General features: G+C 51.6%; 3 protein-coding genes and 2 long non-coding RNA genes across 5 annotated transcripts; all 5 read left to right on the plus strand.

Annotated features, from left to right (window-relative positions):
• Positions 1 to 21: 21 nt before the first annotated feature.
• LOC135181041 (uncharacterized) lies at positions 22 to 4,327 on the plus strand. The gene is made up of 6 exons (XM_064153955.1): positions 22 to 38; positions 411 to 555; positions 1,086 to 1,180; positions 2,088 to 2,322; positions 3,364 to 3,407; positions 3,956 to 4,327. The coding sequence occupies exons 1-6, from the start codon at positions 22 to 24 to the stop codon at positions 4,173 to 4,175; spliced, it is 756 nt and encodes a 251-aa protein (XP_064010025.1). The 3' UTR covers positions 4,176 to 4,327.
• A 3,816-nt stretch (positions 4,328 to 8,143) lies between these two features.
• On the plus strand, positions 8,144 to 10,222 carry LOC135180421 (uncharacterized). Its single transcript, XR_010304424.1, has 3 exons — positions 8,144 to 8,258; positions 9,391 to 9,517; positions 10,151 to 10,222. It is a non-coding gene; the product is annotated as an uncharacterized LOC135180421 (long non-coding RNA).
• Positions 10,223 to 10,243: 21 nt separating this feature from the next.
• On the plus strand, positions 10,244 to 14,545 carry LOC135181053 (uncharacterized). The gene is made up of 6 exons (XM_064153957.1): positions 10,244 to 10,260; positions 10,633 to 10,777; positions 11,307 to 11,401; positions 12,309 to 12,543; positions 13,583 to 13,626; positions 14,174 to 14,545. The coding sequence occupies exons 1-6, from the start codon at positions 10,244 to 10,246 to the stop codon at positions 14,391 to 14,393; spliced, it is 756 nt and encodes a 251-aa protein (XP_064010027.1). The 3' UTR covers positions 14,394 to 14,545.
• A 3,814-nt stretch (positions 14,546 to 18,359) lies between these two features.
• On the plus strand, positions 18,360 to 20,437 carry LOC135180425 (uncharacterized). The gene is made up of 3 exons (XR_010304425.1): positions 18,360 to 18,474; positions 19,607 to 19,733; positions 20,366 to 20,437. It is a non-coding gene; the product is annotated as an uncharacterized LOC135180425 (long non-coding RNA).
• A 21-nt stretch (positions 20,438 to 20,458) lies between these two features.
• LOC135181063 (uncharacterized) lies at positions 20,459 to 24,761 on the plus strand. The gene is made up of 6 exons (XM_064153962.1): positions 20,459 to 20,475; positions 20,848 to 20,992; positions 21,522 to 21,616; positions 22,524 to 22,758; positions 23,799 to 23,842; positions 24,390 to 24,761. Exons 1-6 carry the CDS (start codon positions 20,459 to 20,461, stop codon positions 24,607 to 24,609), a joined length of 756 nt encoding a protein of 251 aa, XP_064010032.1. The 3' UTR covers positions 24,610 to 24,761.
• Positions 24,762 to 25,015: the final 254 nt, after the last annotated feature.

A 25,015-nucleotide genomic window follows, 5' to 3' on the forward strand; every position in this document is an offset into this window, starting at 1 on the left:
AAGCACTGCCCCTCATCCGTCATGGGTGCCCTTGCTAGGTAAGCTTGTGAAAGAGAAGCCCCAGTTATTAGAGGTACAGAAAAGAGCCGTGCTGAGGCAGGTCTGGAGGTCTGCCAGACTTGCCAATCTGTGGGAAAACAACCTGCTTGTCTCAGGGTAGCTGTGTGAGGAGCAACTGCTACTCGCCTTTTGGTGATGGCTCACAGAGCACAAGATGGTGCTGTGCCAGAGTGCCTTCAGGAGCATGGTGTCAGGGTTCAGGCCCAGCTGGCAGTCAAGCCCCATGCAGCTGTTCACACAGCTTTATCCCAGCCCACCGTGCTGGGATGGGAAGGAAGCCACCGTGTTAGACCCTAGGCAGCCATACCCAGAAGAACAACTGCTGCCACCAAATCTCATTTGCTCCACAGTGTGTGTGAGGACCCTCAAAATGACAAGGAATTTGTTCAGAAATGCGAGCAGTGGATGAATTCCACAGCAGAAATTCACAAGACCTTCAAGAAAAGCATTCCTGGACACTTGGAAGAACTGCAGAAGGACCAGAGAGAGTATGAGGTAAAGCTAAATGTAAAAGTAGAAGCATCTTCTTGACTGGTGAAGGTGGGAGGCGATCGCTGGGAAGTGCCATGCCTTTATCAGTTGTCAGCACTTTGCAGAGGCTTTCACTCTTGAAAAGTGGCCAGCAGCTACTCAGAGGAAAACTTGACAGATGAAAGTCCTTTTCCAGAATGGATGGATCCATTTTTGCCAGGGATCCAACCAGCAGAAATACCTCCTGAGGTGCTGTGTCACAGAAGTCGTGGATTACTCCACCCTGCAGGTTATTACCTGTTGGCCTGTGCCAGAGTAGTGTGGCCTGTGGCAAGTGGCTCAGCAGTTTGTGTAAGAACTGCACTTAAACGGTGCAGAAAAAACCCCTACTTGTGGTAAATCAGAAGCATGGTGAAGTGTTCTCACAGTGAGCTTCATGTTGCCACAGTGGACCACAGCTTCACACTAGGGGCGGGGTGTTTCTATCTCTTCTTGCTGTCACTGCAGCCACTTGCAGTGAACACTTACAGCTGTTGTTCTCCTGCTATTTTCAGGAGCTGCAAAACGAAATTTCCACAAATGAGCAGAGATTTAATTCTGTGATGGAAAATGTTCTACCTTCCTGGGAATCTGGAGATCCAGAGAAAAGGTAATCTGTTTGTTTTTGTCCCCAAGGTCATGGTAATTCAGTGAATGTGCTCTCTCCCATAGAGGTGGTACTGTGTCTACCCCTGGCACACTGGACAGGCCGTTGAGTCCTCAGCCACAAACCCCCAAAAGAGGTGTAGCTAAACCTGTTTTTTATCAGGTCCATTTTCTCATCATCAGTGGCGAGAAAGAGAGCAGCAGCAAGTAATGCTTGTGAGCAGAGGTTCAGCTGCCTCAGGTTTTTGCTGGGAAGACACTGTTACTCCTCCCTGCCCAAGCTTGCTGCTTCCAGACAGCTGGCAGGAGAGTGTGTGTGCTCCCCTCAGCCACTTCAGTCTGAAGCCCGTGGCTTGGCTTAAAGCTACCCCAGGGAAGGTAGGGCTAAGCTCAGCAAAGCTGCTGGCCTGAACAGTCTTGCAGCTCCCTCCACAAACACAGGCATTTGTGCAAGAGCTAACGTGGGGGCCACAGCCTCCTGCAGAGGAGCAGAACTGGGAGATGGAGTTGTCTTAATCCCCCCAGCTACACCTGCTGGATCATGTAAGCATGCTGTAGGAAGAGGGCAAAAGCCTGTCTGAACGGGTTCGCTAACAACACACAGGGACTTCCCACTCGGCAGTGAGGTCCCATTGCTGTAGGAGAGCAGAGCCCCTCAGAGTTGAACTGCCAGCTAAACAGACTGGGAAAAGCACAGATCAGTTTTGCAGCACCATCAGAGACCTTGTCTCACTTGCATCGACCTGCTGCTGGTTCTCCAGACAAGTGTTCAGTGCTTATTGTGAAGGCTGCCCTCCACAGATTTCTATGCCAGAACAGGAAGAATGCCTTACGTGGAAAGCCAGCAGAGTGGCTGTAAAATGGAGCCTTACGATGAAGATATGTGAACACTTCACACTTTGCATTTTCAGAGGACAGTTACTTTCCAAGTTCACACTGATGAAGGAGCAGTGGCACCATGTTAGCTGGGTGGTGCAGCAGAGAAAGAAAAGCATCGATGGATTTCTGAGACTGTGGCATCTCTTCCTGTGTTGCCTGCTGAGTCTCAACAGATGTCTCGTGGATACCAAGAGCTTTGTCGCATCTGTGAAGACCCAGGACTGCCACAGCCACCACCAGCGTAGGAATCTCATTAAAGAGTTGAAGGTACTGTGCTTATTTCTCAGCACTCCAAATCTGTGGAGTTTTCCCAAACTGAAGCAACTTCCTCTGTCCAGTAAGGCAAAAAGCTTCACTATCGTGTGCTTTGGGGGGAAAACTCCTTGCTGACACTTAAAGCTGTGAGCACAGATGAGAAAAGAGGGACACTGTGAAATGCTCCCTGTCCTGGGAAACCTCCTGGCCCCTGTTGTCCTTTAGTGGCCTGCTATGCTTTAAATGTAGGACAGAGATTGGATGTGGAAATACAGAGTGGCAGGATGCTCCCATCTGGACAGTGGATCTTCCAGGCAATGAGTTGTGCAGTTTATGTGCTGTGGAAAATCTTTTCCTTTGTCAGCCTTTAGTTCTTGGGTGTGCACATACCTGTGCACTTCTTTGGTTAACAGCTAAGTAAAACCAACCCAGGAAGTCGATGGTTTCATCTGATTTTCTGAAGCCAAAAAGGGCATCTCCGTTTGTGAGTTTGCTTCTTCCCTACTGAAATGTCATCAGTGAGCTTCTAAAGCTTTGGCTAGGCACAGCTTAGAAAGGTCGTTTCTCTTTCTCTTGAAGAGTAAGGCAGTGATCCTGCAGAGGTGGCAAGCCCTGTACTCTGCAGTCATCGAGACCGGGGAGAAGCTGCGCTCTGTCTCCAATCCAGAGATCAGTGCTGATCTCCAGGAGGAGCTGAGCCAGTTACAGCAGAGTTGGGAGGAAACGCAGGTGGAGCTGGAGAAGGTGCAGCTGTCCAACACGCTACAGGTAGATGATGGTGTCTTGAGAGGAGGAGCAGCAGCTGCTTCTCCAGTCTTTTGGGTCTCCAGACCTTCCCTTCCAATCTATGGCCATGCCCAGGGCTGAGCTCTGTAGCAACAAGGCAAATAGTGAGCATCTGCTCCCTGCTCTGAGGGAGGTGCCTGTCATGAGGGCTTGTGGGAAGCTCCTCCTGTTGCTGGCCTGATCTCAGTCTACAAGTGTCCCTTTTGAGGCAGAGAAATCCCTTGCAGTTTCTGAAGCTTGGATGCTAAAAGCTCTTTCTCTCACCAGCTCACCAAGAGAAGTGCAGATGACAGAGGCAGCAGCACCACAAGGTATTGCTTTCTATTGACCTGATCTCTAAATAGATGGTGAGAACAGCTGAATGCTAGCAGAAAGCTGGGCAGCTGTTCCTCTCAGGCCCATATATGCCGGTGGAGGTGTCTTCTGCCCACCTGCAGTGTCTCCCCTACGCTCCAGCTCTGGGCTGCAGCCGCCCTGAATGCTTTCCTTTAGCACTCTGCACCTAGACCCTTGTATCAGTGTTGACCCTTGGTTTGCCTTGCCTCCGGTGAAAACACCTGCTTAGCTAATTGTGTTAAGATTGAAACCTAACCTGTGTGTTAGGTTTAAGTCTTCTGTAATTGCACCAGCACACCAGGAAAAAGAAACTTGCAGCTTAGAGACACAACAGACCATGAAGGGCAAAGGGGGAGTACTTGACCCCCAAGAACATGAGAGTCTGTCCAAAGAGCTAATCTTGCAATGCCATGGCAGAGCCTGATCCCTGCATCTTGGAAGGGGGAGTGGGAACCCTAGAGAGGGAGTTAAAGCTACTCCTGTAATTCCAACTCTGATGTGCCTTTTCTTCTGTTCTTTTCAGCGGCAGAAGCGATCGCCGAGGACTTGCTCAGCCCACATCGCTCTGTCGCCGGGCTGTGGCTTGGGCACTTGTACTGTTTGTGTTGCTCCTGCTTTTGCTGTTCTTCCTCACTTCTGTCATTGTCCCTTCTGATGAGTTTGACAGATGCATGTCTGTCAACAACTTTGCCCGTTCCTTCAATCTCATGCTGCAATACCCACATGGGCCTCCACCATTGTAGGAAGCGGCCCAGGAACCTTCAGTGGCAGCACTCTCTCTGTTGCTACATAGGCTCTCTGCAGTGCTTTGTCATGGGGAACTTCTTCATCCTTTCTTGTTCTGTTTTCTTCACTTTAAATGTTCAATAAAGTTTGTTGTTAGTGTTAGGTCATATTACAGTGTAAGGAGCAAGGCTGTGTTGCTTTCCTTTGAAGGTCCAGCAGTGCCTCTCTTCTGGTCAAGCTCTCCACCACCAGTGCTAGAAAGTTTTCCCCAAGCCCACTTTAGCAGTTGCCAGGATGCACACAGCATTTCCCTGTGCTGCTTTTCCTTCTGTCATGCTGCAGTACCCCAGTGCACTTCCAGAAACTTAGGAAAGTCACCAGAGAATCTTTAGTGATATTGACAGAGAAGTATCAATGAACTCGTGAAACAGTGGTAGCTCTTCAGGAGGTCCCAGGCTGTGTGAGGAGCAGCTGCTGTGAGCCTTTCTGTGATGGCTCACAGAGCACAAACAGTGCTGGTAGGCATGGGTTTCAGTATGAATGCAAAGATGCTCCTCTAGTGATCTGAAAAGCAAAAAGTCACTACTAAGCACTTCTTTTACTGTGAGGAAAATCAAACCCAAACTAGAGCATGCAAGTCTTGCAGTTTGTCCTCAGCTTTCTCAGGGGCTTTCCAGCTGAGTTCTGGGCCTTTTAATTTGGCCAGTTTTTCAGTTGCTATTTATATTCCAAGTAATTTGAGGGGAAAGTCTGGGTGTTTGTGGGTAAAGGTGATAACAAAGTGTCCAGCTGTTATACCTGTCCACACACAGCCTCCACCTGGAGCTCTTCTTGTCCAGGGTATGATGTATTCTAATGACCACAGGGCACACTCAACCTAGGGGACCCAGTGGGAGAGGAGAGGGATTTTGAGTTGGATCCCCTAGGGCCCTGGCAGGCTTCAACTCTCCCCTTTGACTGGAACAGCCCCTGGACACTTCTGTGGATTGAGCGAGTGCTTGCTGTCGCTTTGGTGAGTGTACATTGCTTCTGAATGTGACCTTGAGCACTCCCTTGTGCCTTTTGTGCGAGTGATGGGTTTGGGTGCCCTGCAGCAGAAGGGTTTGCACACAGGTTTTGCGCTGGCTTCTGTCTGGCAGTGTCAGAGCTTAAGAGAACTGCAGAATCGTTAAGGCTGGGAAAGACTCTCAAGATTTATAGAGTCTGTGATTGCCTAGGGACGAAGGGAAGTGTGTACAGGGCATTTTGGAGCTCTTTCAGATATGCTCCCGACCATGACCTCCATGTTCCAAAAGCTGAAGCTGCAGCACAAGGAGTGTGTGTGTGTGTGCCAAGGCAATGATCCTCCTCAACACCAGTACATACGCAGCTAAGTGTGACACCCCCCCAGAGTGTACCTTTTGGGGAAGACTGGGAAATCAGCCTCTGGAAATGCACCACTATCTCATGAGATAAAGTGGTGGAAGAGAAGAAGAGGAAAGGCCTTCTGCCTGCCTGGGCGTGAGGGCTGTTGCTCAGGGAACTCGTCTGAGCCGTCTCGTTTGCCGGACTTGGGGGCTACGTCCTGTTGTAAGAAGTGCGTGGCCAGACCCAACGCCTGGAAGCTATGGCAGGGTGGGGCTCATGGTGCAGGCTGCGCCGACGGCCTTTGCAAGAAGCACTTTGGCTGCGATGCGTCTCCCTTGCGCCCTGAGAAAGCGGCGGTTGGGCGCGGAGCAGCGAGGCGCGGAGGGGCGCGGGGAGCGGCGGGAGCAGGGGCGGGGCTCGCGGGCCCTCCCTCCGGGCCGTGGCGCCGCCTCCGGCGCTGTGCCTGGCAGGATAGCGCTACCTGCTACGCTGGCTGCGCCTGTACTGCCAGCCAGTTTCTGTAGGTCCTTAGGAACGCGTTGCAGCGAGCGGGGTGCAGCACAGTGCTTTGCAGTCACAAGCTCACTCTGTTGTTTAGCAGCACTTGTACACATTTGTTCAGGATGTTTCAGCTACCAAGGACACCCCAGTTAGAATTCCTCTTCTACGTGTGTTCAGTATGTCATCTAACAGAACACTTTCGTTCTGAGGATGCACACTTCATTGGGAACGATTCCGCAGGGTGTTCAGTCTCTGCACGTTGCTGACTCACAGAAAGGGTTTTCTTTTCTCTCTTAGACCTCCAAGTCAATTTGCTCATTGGAATGAAACGGTGTCTAGAATAAAGGTTTGCTTGTTATGAGAAGGAGTCATTTCACCCGTTTATGTGGATTTGGGGCACCTTTTCTACAGGTTTCTATCTAGATTGTGTTTCTTAGGGGGGAGTGCAGCAAATAAAAGGCTTCAAACTGGCTGTAATGTACAGCTCCTAGTGACTTCTGCTATAAGTGCAGGTGCCAACTGGTATCCCAGCAGCATGTCTGATGCCCACAGCTTGGCTTAAAGCTGCCAGGGAAGGCAGGGCTATGCTCAGCAAAGCTGCTGGCCTGAACACTCTTGCAGCTACCCCACAAACAGAGGTATTTCATAGAATCAACCAAGTCGAAAGAGACTTCCAAGTTCATTCAATCCAATGTATCCCACCTATCCATCCAGTCCAACCTATCCAACCAAGATTATCCTGTCCAGCCCTATACAGTCAACTTGGCCATGGCACTAAGTGCCACATCCAGGCTTTTCTTCAACACCTCCAGGGATGGCAACTCCACCACCAACCTGGGCAGTCCATTCCAATGGCAAATCTCTCTCTCCCTGTGAAGGGCTTTCTCCTAACATTCAGCCAATACTTCCCCCTCTTGCTGGTTGCCTGGCAGAAGAGACTGACACCCTGCCTGGCTCTAGCCTCCCTGCAAGTAGTTGTAGACAGCAATGAGGTCATCCCTGAGACTCCTCCAGCCTGCACACCACCAGCTCCCTCAGCCTCTCCTCACAGAGCTCTATTCCAGGCCTCTCACCAGCTTGGTTGCCCTTCTCTGGACACTTACTGGTATCTCAACATCTGTATTGAATCGTGCAGCCCAGAACTGGACACAGGACTCAAAGTGTGGCCTGACCAATGCTGAGTCCAGATGGAAGAATAATCTCCCTTGTCCTACTGGCCACACTGTTCCTGAGCCAGGCCAGGATGCCATTGACTCTCCTGGGCACACTGCTGGCTCATCTTCAGCTACTCTCTACCAGTACTCCCAGGTCCCTTTCCTCCTGGCTGCTCTCCAGCCACTCTGTCTCCAGCCTGTAGCTCTGCTTGGGGTTGTTGTGGCCAAAGTGTAGAACCCTGCACTTGGCCTTGTTCAATCTCATCCCATTGGCCTCTGCCCACCCATCCAGCACGGCAAGGTCCCTCTGCAGGGCTCTCCTGCCCTCCAACAGCTCCACACCTGCTCCTAGCTTGGTGTCATCTGCAAACTTTCTGATGCTGCACTCAGTCCCCTGGTCCAGATAACCAATAAAGAAGTAGAACAGGACAGGGCCCAGCACGGATCCCTGGGAACACCACTAGTGGCAGCTGCCAACTGTCACCACCACTCTCTGGGCTCAGCCTGCCAGCCAGTTTGTGACCCATTTCAGAGTGCATCTGTCCAAGCCACGAGCTGACAGCTTTGCTAGGAGCTTCTTGTGGCAGACAGAGTCGAAGTCTGCACTAAAGTCCAGGTGGACTACATCCACAGCCTGCCCCACGTTCACCAGAAAGGGGAAAGGAAAAGGTGCCGCAACACCTGACTGGCTCCGTCTGGTTCTGTTGCTGCAGTCTGTCTGCACATGTCCTGACTCCTGTCCAGCCTACTCCACATGTCCACGCACAGCCTCCGCCGGCAGGTCCGTGGCATGGCGTAGGCCAGTTAGCCAAGGCAACGAGAGCTCGTGTCTCCGTTCCCGGAGCCCCCCCAAGTTCGCGGTGGAGTCGCGGCTGGCAGGCTTGAACGAGGGCGTGAGCGCACAATGGGTGCCGCACCAGGGATGCCGCACAATGGGAGGCGAGGCCGTTGCCGGGCAACGCCTGTCTGCGCGCCTATAAAGCCGGCGCCGGCAGCGCCGCGGAGCCGGAGCGTCGTGAGCGGCCCTGGTGCGGCGGTTTGGCTACAGCCGGGCGAGAGGCGGCGCCAGCAGCGCGAGGAGCGCGGTCAGCGAGCGAGGTGCGGGCAGGTGGCGGAGCCCCGCAGGGGTCCAGGGCTTCGGGGAGCGGGAGGGTTCTTGGGGACGGTGTGCCCGGTGCGGGCGGTGCTTAGCTGCAGGCCACACAAAGCAACACGAGACCACTGCCAGCTAGAGCGTGAGGCAGAGGAGCCTGGCGGCCATCAACCCAGGTGTGCCGGGTCCTGGACACTCGGCTCCTGAGACCTGTGCCCTCTGCTTGGGGTCAGCTGCAGGAACAAAGCTCTCATCTTCCGTTGTGGGGATGCAGAGTCTGAGCTGCACTGGGGCATCCAACAATCCCTTCGAGACTTACTTTCTGCCCAAAGCAGCTGGCCCTGGCACGGCCAAAGACAGCAGTAGGATGCCTGTTTTGTCTAACCCAGGACGTGCCTGAGCTACTTCCCTGACAAAAGAAGGACACAGCAAGAAACCATCCTGAAGCAGGACTGCTGCGGGTTTGGGTTTGCAGTGTCTACAAGTGCGTGGCAAATGGAAGAAGCCATGCTTGCCCCAGCAGGGATTACATGAGTGTAATAATGCAAGAGGCATAGGAAAGAAAGAGTATATCCCCCCCTTTAGTTTGGCATGAGAACCCTGAAGTGGCCAGGCTGTGAGTCCAGTGAGCCTGCACTGTCAGAGCACCAGCACACGAGGGACGCTAGCTCTCCAGAGTCTGGCACTGCTGCCTTCCACGCAGAACAGTTTCTCTTGGAGTTTTCAGGGAAGGCAAGCTTGGTCTCTGGCTCAAACTGGCTGCTTCCTGAGAAGAGCAAGGCACTCAGCTTCCTCCCACTTCGGGTTGATTTTGGTGAGCAGGAATAAGCGATCCATTCTGTCAAGACCTTTTTACTTTTGGGGGTGCTCTCTGCAGGCGTGGCTGACAGGATAGTGCTGCCTTGAAGCCTGGTGACCTTCTTATTTCCAGCAAATCCTTGCACTTCTAAATGCTGCCTGTGGCTTGGTCTGAAGCCTGCGCAGTGCCTTTCCAAGTAGGAAAATACTTCAGCTTGAGGAAATGCTTGTTGGGCCATCGTCAAGTGAGCACCGCGCTTAGATGTTTAGGTCCTTTTAAACTGTGATTGGTATGTCAGGCCTGCCCATGAAGTAGTAACCAAAGCAGATCGTTTGCAGCTTGCACAGTTACAGACTGACCTCAGTGTGGTCTGTCATGGAGCGTGAAGATTTCACAGAAGTCAGCCTGGAGGCACCTCTTGTGCTGTTAGTGGAGTCTCTGAGAAATCAGATCAGGACTGTCCAGGTAAAGCGACTGCAGTTGTCCTGCTTTCTGTACTTCCTTCTGTGCCTTTCAACAAGCAACCCAGCAAAGTCTCCTGAGAAACACAGAGAGGTGACCCGATCAGCTTGCTCTGTGTTACAGTGCTGCTGGAGTCAGGGGAATGGTTTTTTTTCTTTGCCCCCAGAGGCAGTGAGGCTTATTCCCAGATTTTGTTCTTTATTTAGCACATCAGTTCAAGCAGGGTGTGATTCAGGGGTAGCTTAAGGTTCAGAGGTACAGGGCAGCTGCAACAACATCTGCTTACTGATGCTGGAAGGCATCCCCATATGAAGCACCCCAGGTCCTTACTCTCCACTGCACTTGGGAGTTGAGGTGGACCTGTGCGCTCCACCACCCTCCCTAATGCTAATGGCTAACTCAGTCCACGTCCTGTTCGTATGGGCAGCAGCAAGACTGGCTGAAAGAGGAGGAGCCTCTATTTGGACTTGGCTATTTGGACTTGGACCATGTCACCACAAAGTTAACTTCTTAGCAATTAGGATGAGGTGCTACACGTTTCATAGTGCCATTCTGTCTACCGTGTCCTTCCCCACAGGGGAAATCTGTTACTGAGTCCTTTGTGGCCACAACTAATTGTAATGATCCCTTTTGCAGTCTCTTCAAGATGAAGAAGAGAACATGCAGGAATGCTGGGGCAGACTCCAGGTTGCTGCCAGTAACCTGAAGAAGCACTGCCCCTCATCCGTCATGGGTGCCCTTGCTAGGTAAGCTTGTGAAAGAGAAGCCCCAGTTATTAGAGGTACAGAAAAGAGCCGTGCTGAGGCAGGTCTGGAGGTCTGCCAGACTTGCCAATCTGTGGGAAAACAACCTGCTTGTCTCAGGGTAGCTGTGTGAGGAGCAACTGCTACTCGCCTTTTGGTGATGGCTCACAGAGCACAAGATGGTGCTGTGCCAGAGTGCCTTCAGGAGCATGGTGTCAGGGTTCAGGCCCAGCTGGCAGTCAAGCCCCATGCAGCTGTTCACACAGCTTTATCCCAGCCCACCGTGCTGGGATGGGAAGGAAGCCACCGTGTTAGACCCTAGGCAGCCATACCCAGAAGAACAACTGCTGCCACCAAATCTCATTTGCTCCACAGTGTGTGTGAGGACCCTCAAAATGACAAGGAATTTGTTCAGAAATGCGAGCAGTGGATGAATTCCACAGCAGAAATTCACAAGACCTTCAAGAAAAGCATTCCTGGACACTTGGAAGAACTGCAGAAGGACCAGAGAGAGTATGAGGTAAAGCTAAATGTAAAAGTAGAAGCATCTTCTTGACTGGTGAAGGTGGGAGGCGATCGCTGGGAAGTGCCATGCCTTTATCAGTTGTCAGCACTTTGCAGAGGCTTTCACTCTTGAAAAGTGGCCAGCAGCTACTCAGAGGAAAACTTGACAGATGAAAGTCCTTTTCCAGAATGGATGGATCCATTTTTGCCAGGGATCCAACCAGCAGAAATACCTCCTGAGGTGCTGTGTCACAGAAGTCGTGGATTACTCCACCCTGCAGGTTATTACCTGTTGGCCTGTGCCAGAGTAGTGTGGCCTGTGGCAAGTGGCTCAGCAGTTTGTGTAAGAACTGCACTTAAACGGTGCAGAAAAACCCCTACTTGTGGTAAATCAGAAGCATGGTGAAGTGTTCTCACAGTGAGCTTCATGTTGCCACAGTGGACCACAGCTTCACACTAGGGGCGGGGTGTTTCTATCTCTTCTTGCTGTCACTGCAGCCACTTGCAGTGAACACTTACAGCTGTTGTTCTCCTGCTATTTTCAGGAGCTGCAAAACGAAATTTCCACAAATGAGCAGAGATTTAATTCTGTGATGGAAAATGTTCTACCTTCCTGGGAATCTGGAGATCCAGAGAAAAGGTAATCTGTTTGTTTTTGTCCCCAAGGTCATGGTAATTCAGTGAATGTGCTCTCTCCCATAGAGGTGGTACTGTGTCTACCCCTGGCACACTGGACAGGCCGTTGAGTCCTCAGCCACAAACCCCCAAAAGAGGTGTAGCTAAACCTGTTTTTTATCAGGTCCATTTTCTCATCATCAGTGGCGAGAAAGAGAGCAGCAGCAAGTAATGCTTGTGAGCAGAGGTTCAGCTGCCTCAGGTTTTTGCTGGGAAGACACTGTTACTCCTCCCTGCCCAAGCTTGCTGCTTCCAGACAGCTGGCAGGAGAGTGTGTGTGCTCCCCTCAGCCACTTCAGTCTGAAGCCCGTGGCTTGGCTTAAAGCTACCCCAGGGAAGGTAGGGCTAAGCTCAGCAAAGCTGCTGGCCTGAACAGTCTTGCAGCTCCCTCCACAAACACAGGCATTTGTGCAAGAGCTAACGTGGGGGCCACAGCCTCCTGCAGAGGAGCAGAACTGGGAGATGGAGTTGTCTTAATCCCCCCAGCTACACCTGCTGGATCATGTAAGCATGCTGTAGGAAGAGGCCAAAAGCCTGTCTGAACGGGTTCGCTAACAACACACAGGGACTTCCCACTCGGCAGTGAGGTCCCATTGCTGTAGGAGAGCAGAGCCCCTCAGAGTTGAACTGCCAGCTAAACAGACTGGGAAAAGCACAGATCAGTTTTGCAGCACCATCAGAGACCTTGTCTCACTTGCATCGACCTGCTGCTGGTTCTCCAGACAAGTGTTCAGTGCTTATTGTGAAGGCTGCCCTCCACAGATTTCTATGCCAGAACAGGAAGAATGCCTTACGTGGAAAGCCAGCAGAGTGGCTGTAAAATGGAGCCTTACGATGAAGATATGTGAACACTTCACACTTTGCATTTTCAGAGGACAGTTACTTTCCAAGTTCACACTGATGAAGGAGCAGTGGCACCATGTTAGCTGGGTGGTGCAGCAGAGAAAGAAAAGCATCGATGGATTTCTGAGACTGTGGCATCTCTTCCTGTGTTGCCTGCTGAGTCTCAACAGATGTCTCGTGGATACCAAGAGCTTTGTCGCATCTGTGAAGACCCAGGACTGCCACAGCCACCACCAGCGTAGGAATCTCATTAAAGAGTTGAAGGTACTGTGCTTATTTCTCAGCACTCCAAATCTGTGGAGTTTTCCCAAACTGAAGCAACTTCCTCTGTCCAGTAAGGCAAAAAGCTTCACTATCGTGTGCTTTGGGGGAAAACTCCTTGCTGACACTTAAAGCTGTGAGCACAGATGAGAAAAGAGGGACACTGTGAAATGCTCCCTGTCCTGGGAAACCTCCTGGCCCCTGTTGTCCTTTAGTGGCCTGCTATGCTTTAAATGTAGGACAGAGATTGGATGTGGAAATACAGAGTGGCAGGATGCTCCCATCTGGACAGTGGATCTTCCAGGCAATGAGTTGTGCAGTTTATGTGCTGTGGAAAATCTTTTCCTTTGTCAGCCTTTAGTTCTTGGGTGTGCACATACCTGTGCACTTCTTTGGTTAACAGCTAAGTAAAACCAACCCAGGAAGTCGATGGTTTCATCTGATTTTCTGAAGCCAAAAAGGGCATCTCCGTTTGTGAGTTTGCTTCTTCCCTACTGAAATGTCATCAGTGAGCTTCTAAAGCTTTGGCTAGGCACAGCTTAGAAAGGTCGTTTCTCTTTCTCTTGAAGAGTAAGGCAGTGATCCTGCAGAGGTGGCAAGCCCTGTACTCTGCAGTCATCGAGACCGGGGAGAAGCTGCGCTCTGTCTCCAATCCAGAGATCAGTGCTGATCTCCAGGAGGAGCTGAGCCAGTTACAGCAGAGTTGGGAGGAAACGCAGGTGGAGCTGGAGAAGGTGCAGCTGTCCAACACGCTACAGGTAGATGATGGTGTCTTGAGAGAGGAGCAGCAGCTGCTTCTCCAGTCTTTTGGGTCTCCAGACCTTCCCTTCCAATCTATGGCCATGCCCAGGGCTGAGCTCTGTAGCAACAAGGCAAATAGTGAGCATCTGCTCCCTGCTCTGAGGGAGGTGCCTGTCATGAGGGCTTGTGGGAAGCTCCTCCTGTTGCTGGCCTGATCTCAGTCTACAAGTGTCCCTTTTGAGGCAGAGAAATCCCTTGCAGTTTCTGAAGCTTGGATGCTAAAAGCTCTTTCTCTCACCAGCTCACCAAGAGAAGTGCAGATGACAGAGGCAGCAGCACCACAAGGTATTGCTTTCTATTGACCTGATCTCTAAATAGATGGTGAGAACAGCTGAATGCTAGCAGAAAGCTGGGCAGCTGTTCCTCTCAGGCCCATATATGCCGGTGGAGGTGTCTTCTGCCCACCTGCAGTGTCTCCCCTACGCTCCAGCTCTGGGCTGCACCGCCCTGAATGCTTTCCTTTAGCACTCTGCACCTAGACCCATGTATCAGTGTTGACCCTTGGTTTGCCTTGCCTCCGGTGAAAACACCTGCTTAGCTAATTGTGTTAAGATTGAAACCTAACCTGTGTGTTAGGTTTAAGTCTTCTGTTAATTGCACCAGCACACCAGGAAAAAGAAACTTGCAGCTTAGAGACACAACAGACCATGAAGGGCAAAGGGGGAGTACTTGACCCCCAAGAACATGAGAGTCTGTCCAAAGAGCTAATCTTGCAATGCCATGGCAGAGCCTGATCCCTGCATCTTGGAAGGGGAGTGGGAACCCTAGAGAGGGAGTTAAAGCTACTCCTGTAATTCCAACTCTGATGTGCCTTTTCTTCTGTTCTTTTCAGCGGCAGAAGCGATCGCCGAGGACTTGCTCAGCCCACATCGCTCTGTCGCCGGGCTGTGGCTTGGGCACTTGTACTGTTTGTGTTGCTCCTGCTTTTGCTGTTCTTCCTCACTTCTGTCATTGTCCCTTCTGATGAGTTTGACAGATGCATGTCTGTCAACAACTTTGCCCGTTCCTTCAATCTCATGCTGCAATACCCACATGGGCCTCCACCATTGTAGGAAGCGGCCCAGGAACCTTCAGTGGCAGCACTCTCTCTGTTGCTACATAGGCTCTCTGCAGTGCTTTGTCATGGGGAACTTCTTCATCCTTTCTTGTTCTGTTTTCTTCACTTTAAATGTTCAATAAAGTTTGTTGTTAGTGTTAGGTCATATTACAGTGTAAGGAGCAAGGCTGTGTTGCTTTCCTTTGAAGGTCCAGCAGTGCCTCTCTTCTGGTCAAGCTCTCCACCACCAGTGCTAGAAAGTTTTCCCCAACCCACTTTAGCAGTTGCCAGGATGCACACAGCATTTCCCTGTGCTGCTTTTCCTTCTGTCATGCTGCAGTACCCCAGTGCACTTCCAGAAACTTAGAAAGTCACCAGAGAATCTTTAGTGATATTGACAGAGAAGTATCAATGAACTCGTGAAACAGTGGTAGCTCTTCAGGAGGTCCCAGCTGTGTGAGGAGCAGCTGCTGTGAGCCTTTCTGTGATGGCTCACAGAGCACAAACAGTGCTGGTAGGCATGGGTTTCAGTATGAATGCAAAGATGCTCCTCTAGTGATCTGAAAAGCAAAAAGTCACTACTAAGCACTTCTTTTACTGTGAGGAAAATCAAACCCAAACTAGAGCATGCAAGTCTTGCAGTTTGTCCTCAGCTTTCTCAGGGGCTTTCCAGCTGAGTTCTGGGCCTTTTAATTTGGCCAGTTTTTCAGTTGCTATTTATATTCCAAGTAATTTGAGGGGAAAGTCTGGGTGTTTGTGGGTAAAGGTGATAACAAAGTGTCCAGCTTGTTATACCTGTCCACACACAGCCTCCACCTGGAGCTCTTCTTGTCCAGGGTATGATGTATTCTAATGACCACAGGGCACACTCAACCTAGGGGACCCAGTGGGAGAGGAGAGGGATTTTGAGTTGGATCCCCTAGGGCCCTGGCAGGCTTCAACTCTCCCCTTTGACTGGAACAGCCCCTGGACACTTCTGTGGATTGAGCGAGTGCTTGCTGTCGCTTTGGTGAGTGTACATTGCTTCTGAATGTGACCTTGAGCACTCCCTTGTGCCTTTTGTGCGAGTGATGGGTTTTGGGTGCCCTGTAGCAGAAGGGTTTGCACACAGGTTTTGCGCTGGCTTCTGTCTGGCAGTGTCAGAGCTTAAGAGAACTGCAGAATCGTTAAGGCTGGGAAAGACTCTCAAGATTATAGAGTCTGTGATTGCCTAGGGACGAAGGGAAGTGTGTACAGGGCATTTTGGAGCTCTTTCAGATATGCTCCCGACCATGACCTCCATGTTCCAAAAGCTGAAGCTGCAGCACAAGGAGTGTGTGTGTGTGTGCCAAGGCAATGATCCTCCTCAACACCAGTACATACGCAGCTAAGTGTGACACCCCCCAGAGTGTACCTTTTGGGGAAGACTGGGAAATCAGCCTCTGGAAATGGCACCACTATCTCATGAGATAAAGTGGTGGAAGAGAAGAAGAGGAAAGGCCTTCTGCCTGCCTGGGCGTGAGGGCTGTTGCTCAGGGAACTCGTCTGAGCCGTCTCGTTTGCCGGACTTGGGGGCTACGTCCTGTTGTAAGAAGTGCGTGGCCAGACCCAACGCCTGGAAGCTGTGGCAGGGTGGGGCTCATGGTGCAGGCTGCGCCGACGGCCTTTGCAAGAAGCACTTTGGCTGCGATGCGTCTCCCTTGCGCCCTGAGAAAGCGGCGGTTGGGCGCGGAGCAGCGAGGCGCGGAGGGGCGCGGGGAGCGGCGGGAGCAGGGGCGGGGCTCGCGGGCCCTCCCTCCGGGCCGTGGCGCCGCCTCCGGCGCTGTGCCTGGCAGGATAGCGCTACCTGCTACGCTGGCTGCGCCTGTACTGCCAGCCAGTTTCTGTAGGTCCTTAGGAACGCGTTGCAGCGAGCGGGGTGCAGCACAGTGCTTTGCAGTCACAAGCTCACTCTGTTGTTTAGCAGCACTTGTACACATTTGTTCAGGATGTTTCAGCTACCAAGGACACCCCAGTTAGAATTCCTCTTCTACGTGTGTTCAGTATGTCATCTAACAGAACACTTTCGTTCTGAGGATGCACACTTCATTGGGAACGATTCCGCAGGGTGTTCAGTCTCTGCACGTTGCTGACTCACAGAAAGGGTTTTCTTTTCTCTCTTAGACCTCCAAGTCAATTTGCTCATTGGAATGAAACGGTGTCTAGAATAAAGGTTTGCTTGTTATGAGAAGGAGTCATTTCACCCGTTTATGTGGATTTGGGGCACCTTTTCTACAGGTTTCTATCTAGATTGTGTTTCTTAGGGGGGAGTGCAGCAAATAAAAGGCTTCAAACTGGCTGTAATGTACAGCTCCTAGTGACTTCTGCTATAAGTGCAGGTGCCAACTGGTATCCCAGCAGCATGTCTGATGCCCACAGCTTGGCTTAAAGCTGCCAGGGAAGGCAGGGCTATGCTCAGCAAAGCTGCTGGCCTGAACACTCTTGCAGCTACCCCACAAACAGAGGTATTTCATAGAATCAACCAAGTCGAAAGAGACTTCCAAGTTCATTCAATCCAATGTATCCCACCTATCCATCCAGTCCAACCTATCCAACCAAGATTATCCTGTCCAGCCCTATACAGTCAACTTGGCCATGGCACTAAGTGCCACATCCAGGCTTTTCTTCAACACCTCCAGGGATGGCAACTCCACCACCAACCTGGGCAGTCCATTCCAATGGCAAATCTCTCTCTCCCTGTGAAGGGCTTTCTCCTAACATTCAGCCAATACTTCCCCCTCTTGCTGGTTGCCTGGCAGAAGAGACTGACACCCTGCCTGGCTCTAGCCTCCCTGCAAGTAGTTGTAGACAGCAATGAGGTCATCCCTGAGACTCCTCCAGCCTGCACACCACCAGCTCCCTCAGCCTCTCCTCACAGAGCTCTATTCCAGGCCTCTCACCAGCTTGGTTGCCCTTCTCTGGACACTTACTGGTATCTCAACATCTGTATTGAATCGTGCAGCCCAGAACTGGACACAGGACTCAAAGTGTGGCCTGACCAATGCTGAGTCCAGATGGAAGAATAATCTCCCTTGTCCTACTGGCCACACTGTTCCTGAGCCAGGCCAGGATGCCATTGACTCTCCTGGGCACACTGCTGGCTCATCTTCAGCTACTCTCTACCAGTACTCCCAGGTCCCTTTCCTCCTGGCTGCTCTCCAGCCACTCTGTCTCCAGCCTGTAGCTCTGCTTGGGGTTGTTGTGGCCAAAGTGTAGAACCCTGCACTTGGCCTTGTTCAATCTCATCCCATTGGCCTCTGCCCACCCATCCAGCACGGCAAGGTCCCTCTGCAGGGCTCTCCTGCCCTCCAACAGCTCCACACCTGCTCCTAGCTTGGTGTCATCTGCAAACTTTCTGATGCTGCACTCAGTCCCCTGGTCCAGATAACCAATAAAGAAGTAGAACAGGACAGGGCCCAGCACGGATCCCTGGGAACACCACTAGTGGCAGCTGCCAACTGTCACCACCACTCTCTGGGCTCAGCCTGCCAGCCAGTTTGTGACCCATTTCAGAGTGCATCTGTCCAAGCCACGAGCTGACAGCTTTGCTAGGAGCTTCTTGTGGCAGACAGAGTCGAAGTCTGCACTAAAGTCCAGGTGGACTACATCCACAGCCTGCCCCACGTTCACCAGAAAGGGGAAAGGAAAAGGTGCCGCAACACCTGACTGGCTCCGTCTGGTTCTGTTGCTGCAGTCTGTCTGCACATGTCCTGACTCCTGTCCAGCCTACTCCACATGTCCACGCACAGCCTCCGCCGGCAGGTCCGTGGCATGGCGTAGGCCAGTTAGCCAAGGCAACGAGAGCTCGTGTCTCCGTTCCCGGAGCCCCCCCAAGTTCGCGGTGGAGTCGCGGCTGGCAGGCTTGAACGAGGGCGTGAGCGCACAATGGGTGCCGCACCAGGGATGCCGCACAATGGGAGGCGAGGCCGTTGCCGGGCAACGCCTGTCTGCGCGCCTATAAAGCCGGCGCCGGCAGCGCCGCGGAGCCGGAGCGTCGTGAGCGGCCCTGGTGCGGCGGTTTGGCTACAGCCGGGCGAGAGGCGGCGCCAGCAGCGCGAGGAGCGCGGTCAGCGAGCGAGGTGCGGGCAGGTGGCGGAGCCCCGCAGGGGTCCAGGGCTTCGGGGAGCGGGAGGGTTCTTGGGGACGGTGTGCCCGGTGCGGGCGGTGCTTAGCTGCAGGCCACACAAAGCAACACGAGACCACTGCCAGCTAGAGCGTGAGGCAGAGGAGCCTGGCGGCCATCAACCCAGGTGTGCCGGGTCCTGGACACTCGGCTCCTGAGACCTGTGCCCTCTGCTTGGGGTCAGCTGCAGGAACAAAGCTCTCATCTTCCGTTGTGGGGATGCAGAGTCTGAGCTGCACTGGGGCATCCAACAATCCCTTCGAGACTTACTTTCTGCCCAAAGCAGCTGGCCCTGGCACGGCCAAAGACAGCAGTAGGATGCCTGTTTTGTCTAACCCAGGACGTGCCTGAGCTACTTCCCTGACAAAAGAAGGACACAGCAAGAAACCATCCTGAAGCAGGACTGCTGCGGGTTTGGGTTTGCAGTGTCTACAAGTGCGTGGCAAATGGAAGAAGCCATGCTTGCCCCAGCAGGGATTACATGAGTGTAATAATGCAAGAGGCATAGGAAAGAAAGAGTATATCCCCCCCTTTAGTTTGGCATGAGAACCCTGAAGTGGCCAGGCTGTGAGTCCAGTGAGCCTGCACTGTCAGAGCACCAGCACACGAGGGACGCTAGCTCTCCAGAGTCTGGCACTGCTGCCTTCCACGCAGAACAGTTTCTCTTGGAGTTTTCAGGGAAGGCAAGCTTGGTCTCTGGCTCAAACTGGCTGCTTCCTGAGAAGAGCAAGGCACTCAGCTTCCTCCCACTTCGGGTTGATTTTGGTGAGCAGGAATAAGCGATCCATTCTGTCAAGACCTTTTTACTTTTGGGGGTGCTCTCTGCAGGCGTGGCTGACAGGATAGTGCTGCCTTGAAGCCTGGTGACCTTCTTATTTCCAGCAAATCCTTGCACTTCTAAATGCTGCCTGTGGCTTGGTCTGAAGCCTGCGCAGTGCCTTTCCAAGTAGGAAAATACTTCAGCTTGAGGAAATGCTTGTTGGGCCATCGTCAAGTGAGCACCGCGCTTAGATGTTTAGGTCCTTTTAAACTGTGATTGGTATGTCAGGCCTGCCCATGAAGTAGTAACCAAAGCAGATCGTTTGCAGCTTGCACAGTTACAGACTGACCTCAGTGTGGTCTGTCATGGAGCGTGAAGATTTCACAGAAGTCAGCCTGGAGGCACCTCTTGTGCTGTTAGTGGAGTCTCTGAGAAATCAGATCAGGACTGTCCAGGTAAAGCGACTGCAGTTGTCCTGCTTTCTGTACTTCCTTCTGTGCCTTTCAACAAGCAACCCAGCAAAGTCTCCTGAGAAACACAGAGAGGTGACCCGATCAGCTTGCTCTGTGTTACAGTGCTGCTGGAGTCAGGGGAATGGTTTTTTTCTTTGCCCCCAGAGGCAGTGAGGCTTATTCCCAGATTTTGTTCTTTATTTAGCACATCAGTTCAAGCAGGGTGTGATTCAGGGGTAGCTTAAGGTTCAGAGGTACAGGGCAGCTGCAACAACATCTGCTTACTGATGCTGGAAGGCATCCCCATATGAAGCACCCCAGGTCCTTACTCTCCACTGCACTTGGGAGTTGAGGTGGACCTGTGCGCTCCACCACCCTCCCTAATGCTAATGGCTAACTCAGTCCACGTCCTGTTCGTATGGGCAGCAGCAAGACTGGCTGAAAGAGGAGGAGCCTCTATTTGGACTTGGCTATTTGGACTTGGACCATGTCACCACAAAGTTAACTTCTTAGCAATTAGGATGAGGTGCTACACGTTTCATAGTGCCATTCTGTCTACCGTGTCCTTCCCCACAGGGGAAATCTGTTACTGAGTCCTTTGTGGCCACAACTAATTGTAATGATCCCTTTTGCAGTCTCTTCAAGATGAAGAAGAGAACATGCAGGAATGCTGGGGCAGACTCCAGGTTGCTGCCAGTAACCTGAAGAAGCACTGCCCCTCATCCGTCATGGGTGCCCTTGCTAGGTAAGCTTGTGAAAGAGAAGCCCCAGTTATTAGAGGTACAGAAAAGAGCCGTGCTGAGGCAGGTCTGGAGGTCTGCCAGACTTGCCAATCTGTGGGAAAACAACCTGCTTGTCTCAGGGTAGCTGTGTGAGGAGCAACTGCTACTCGCCTTTTGGTGATGGCTCACAGAGCACAAGATGGTGCTGTGCCAGAGTGCCTTCAGGAGCATGGTGTCAGGGTTCAGGCCCAGCTGGCAGTCAAGCCCCATGCAGCTGTTCACACAGCTTTATCCCAGCCCACCGTGCTGGGATGGGAAGGAAGCCACCGTGTTAGACCCTAGGCAGCCATACCCAGAAGAACAACTGCTGCCACCAAATCTCATTTGCTCCACAGTGTGTGTGAGGACCCTCAAAATGACAAGGAATTTGTTCAGAAATGCGAGCAGTGGATGAATTCCACAGCAGAAATTCACAAGACCTTCAAGAAAAGCATTCCTGGACACTTGGAAGAACTGCAGAAGGACCAGAGAGAGTATGAGGTAAAGCTAAATGTAAAAGTAGAAGCATCTTCTTGACTGGTGAAGGTGGGAGGCGATCGCTGGGAAGTGCCATGCCTTTATCAGTTGTCAGCACTTTGCAGAGGCTTTCACTCTTGAAAAGTGGCCAGCAGCTACTCAGAGGAAAACTTGACAGATGAAAGTCCTTTTCCAGAATGGATGGATCCATTTTTGCCAGGGATCCAACCAGCAGAAATACCTCCTGAGGTGCTGTGTCACAGAAGTCGTGGATTACTCCACCCTGCAGGTTATTACCTGTTGGCCTGTGCCAGAGTAGTGTGGCCTGTGGCAAGTGGCTCAGCAGTTTGTGTAAGAACTGCACTTAAACGGTGCAGAAAAACCCCTACTTGTGGTAAATCAGAAGCATGGTGAAGTGTTCTCACAGTGAGCTTCATGTTGCCACAGTGGACCACAGCTTCACACTAGGGGCGGGGTGTTTCTATCTCTTCTTGCTGTCACTGCAGCCACTTGCAGTGAACACTTACAGCTGTTGTTCTCCTGCTATTTTCAGGAGCTGCAAAACGAAATTTCCACAAATGAGCAGAGATTTAATTCTGTGATGGAAAATGTTCTACCTTCCTGGGAATCTGGAGATCCAGAGAAAAGGTAATCTGTTTGTTTTTGTCCCCAAGGTCATGGTAATTCAGTGAATGTGCTCTCTCCCATAGAGGTGGTACTGTGTCTACCCCTGGCACACTGGACAGGCCGTTGAGTCCTCAGCCACAAACCCCCAAAAGAGGTGTAGCTAAACCTGTTTTTTATCAGGTCCATTTTCTCATCATCAGTGGCGAGAAAGAGAGCAGCAGCAAGTAATGCTTGTGAGCAGAGGTTCAGCTGCCTCAGGTTTTTGCTGGGAAGACACTGTTACTCCTCCCTGCCCAAGCTTGCTGCTTCCAGACAGCTGGCAGGAGAGTGTGTGTGCTCCCCTCAGCCACTTCAGTCTGAAGCCCGTGGCTTGGCTTAAAGCTACCCCAGGGAAGGTAGGGCTAAGCTCAGCAAAGCTGCTGGCCTGAACAGTCTTGCAGCTCCCTCCACAAACACAGGCATTTGTGCAAGAGCTAACGTGGGGGCCACAGCCTCCTGCAGAGGAGCAGAACTGGGAGATGGAGTTGTCTTAATCCCCCCAGCTACACCTGCTGGATCATGTAAGCATGCTGTAGGAAGAGGCCAAAAGCCTGTCTGAACGGGTTCGCTAACAACACACAGGGACTTCCCACTCGGCAGTGAGGTCCCATTGCTGTAGGAGAGCAGAGCCCCTCAGAGTTGAACTGCCAGCTAAACAGACTGGGAAAAGCACAGATCAGTTTTGCAGCACCATCAGAGACCTTGTCTCACTTGCATCGACCTGCTGCTGGTTCTCCAGACAAGTGTTCAGTGCTTATTGTGAAGGCTGCCCTCCACAGATTTCTATGCCAGAACAGGAAGAATGCCTTACGTGGAAAGCCAGCAGAGTGGCTGTAAAATGGAGCCTTACGATGAAGATATGTGAACACTTCACACTTTGCATTTTCAGAGGACAGTTACTTTCCAAGTTCACACTGATGAAGGAGCAGTGGCACCATGTTAGCTGGGTGGTGCAGCAGAGAAAGAAAAGCATCGATGGATTTCTGAGACTGTGGCATCTCTTCCTGTGTTGCCTGCTGAGTCTCAACAGATGTCTCGTGGATACCAAGAGCTTTGTCGCATCTGTGAAGACCCAGGACTGCCACAGCCACCACCAGCGTAGGAATCTCATTAAAGAGTTGAAGGTACTGTGCTTATTTCTCAGCACTCCAAATCTGTGGAGTTTTCCCAAACTGAAGCAACTTCCTCTGTCCAGTAAGGCAAAAAGCTTCACTATCGTGTGCTTTGGGGGGAAAACTCCTTGCTGACACTTAAAGCTGTGAGCACAGATGAGAAAAGAGGGACACTGTGAAATGCTCCCTGTCCTGGGAAACCTCCTGGCCCCTGTTGTCCTTTAGTGGCCTGCTATGCTTTAAATGTAGGACAGAGATTGGATGTGGAAATACAGAGTGGCAGGATGCTCCCATCTGGACAGTGGATCTTCCAGGCAATGAGTTGTGCAGTTTATGTGCTGTGGAAAATCTTTTCCTTTGTCAGCCTTTAGTTCTTGGGTGTGCACATACCTGTGCACTTCTTTGGTTAACAGCTAAGTAAAACCAACCCAGGAAGTCGATGGTTTCATCTGATTTTCTGAAGCCAAAAAGGGCATCTCCGTTTGTGAGTTTGCTTCTTCCCTACTGAAATGTCATCAGTGAGCTTCTAAAGCTTTGGCTAGGCACAGCTTAGAAAGGTCGTTTCTCTTTCTCTTGAAGAGTAAGGCAGTGATCCTGCAGAGGTGGCAAGCCCTGTACTCTGCAGTCATCGAGACCGGGGAGAAGCTGCGCTCTGTCTCCAATCCAGAGATCAGTGCTGATCTCCAGGAGGAGCTGAGCCAGTTACAGCAGAGTTGGGAGGAAACGCAGGTGGAGCTGGAGAAGGTGCAGCTGTCCAACACGCTACAGGTAGATGATGGTGTCTTGAGAGAGGAGCAGCAGCTGCTTCTCCAGTCTTTTGGGTCTCCAGACCTTCCCTTCCAATCTATGGCCATGCCCAGGGCTGAGCTCTGTAGCAACAAGGCAAATAGTGAGCATCTGCTCCCTGCTCTGAGGGAGGTGCCTGTCATGAGGGCTTGTGGGAAGCTCCTCCTGTTGCTGGCCTGATCTCAGTCTACAAGTGTCCCTTTTGAGGCAGAGAAATCCCTTGCAGTTTCTGAAGCTTGGATGCTAAAAGCTCTTTCTCTCACCAGCTCACCAAGAGAAGTGCAGATGACAGAGGCAGCAGCACCACAAGGTATTGCTTTCTATTGACCTGATCTCTAAATAGATGGTGAGAACAGCTGAATGCTAGCAGAAAGCTGGGCAGCTGTTCCTCTCAGGCCCATATATGCCGGTGGAGGTGTCTTCTGCCCACCTGCAGTGTCTCCCCTACGCTCCAGCTCTGGGCTGCACCGCCCTGAATGCTTTCCTTTAGCACTCTGCACCTAGACCCATGTATCAGTGTTGACCCTTGGTTTGCCTTGCCTCCGGTGAAAACACCTGCTTAGCTAATTGTGTTAAGATTGAAACCTAACCTGTGTGTTAGGTTTAAGTCTTCTGTTAATTGCACCAGCACACCAGGAAAAAGAAACTTGCAGCTTAGAGACACAACAGACCATGAAGGGCAAAGGGGGAGTACTTGACCCCCAAGAACATGAGAGTCTGTCCAAAGAGCTAATCTTGCAATGCCATGGCAGAGCCTGATCCCTGCATCTTGGAAGGGGAGTGGGAACCCTAGAGAGGGAGTTAAAGCTACTCCTGTAATTCCAACTCTGATGTGCCTTTTCTTCTGTTCTTTTCAGCGGCAGAAGCGATCGCCGAGGACTTGCTCAGCCCACATCGCTCTGTCGCCGGGCTGTGGCTTGGGCACTTGTACTGTTTGTGTTGCTCCTGCTTTTGCTGTTCTTCCTCACTTCTGTCATTGTCCCTTCTGATGAGTTTGACAGATGCATGTCTGTCAACAACTTTGCCCGTTCCTTCAATCTCATGCTGCAATACCCACATGGGCCTCCACCATTGTAGGAAGCGGCCCAGGAACCTTCAGTGGCAGCACTCTCTCTGTTGCTACATAGGCTCTCTGCAGTGCTTTGTCATGGGGAACTTCTTCATCCTTTCTTGTTCTGTTTTCTTCACTTTAAATGTTCAATAAAGTTTGTTGTTAGTGTTAGGTCATATTACAGTGTAAGGAGCAAGGCTGTGTTGCTTTCCTTTGAAGGTCCAGCAGTGCCTCTCTTCTGGTCAAGCTCTCCACCACCAGTGCTAGAAAGTTTTCCCCAACCCACTTTAGCAGTTGCCAGGATGCACACAGCATTTCCCTGTGCTGCTTTTCCTTCTGTCATGCTGCAGTACCCCAGTGCACTTCCAGAAACTTAGAAAGTCACCAGAGAATCTTTAGTGATATTGACAGAGAAGTATCAATGAACTCGTG

This window comes from Pogoniulus pusillus, chromosome 1, assembly GCF_015220805.1.
Source record: "Pogoniulus pusillus isolate bPogPus1 chromosome 1, bPogPus1.pri, whole genome shotgun sequence".
NCBI lineage: Eukaryota > Metazoa > Chordata > Aves > Piciformes > Lybiidae > Pogoniulus > Pogoniulus pusillus.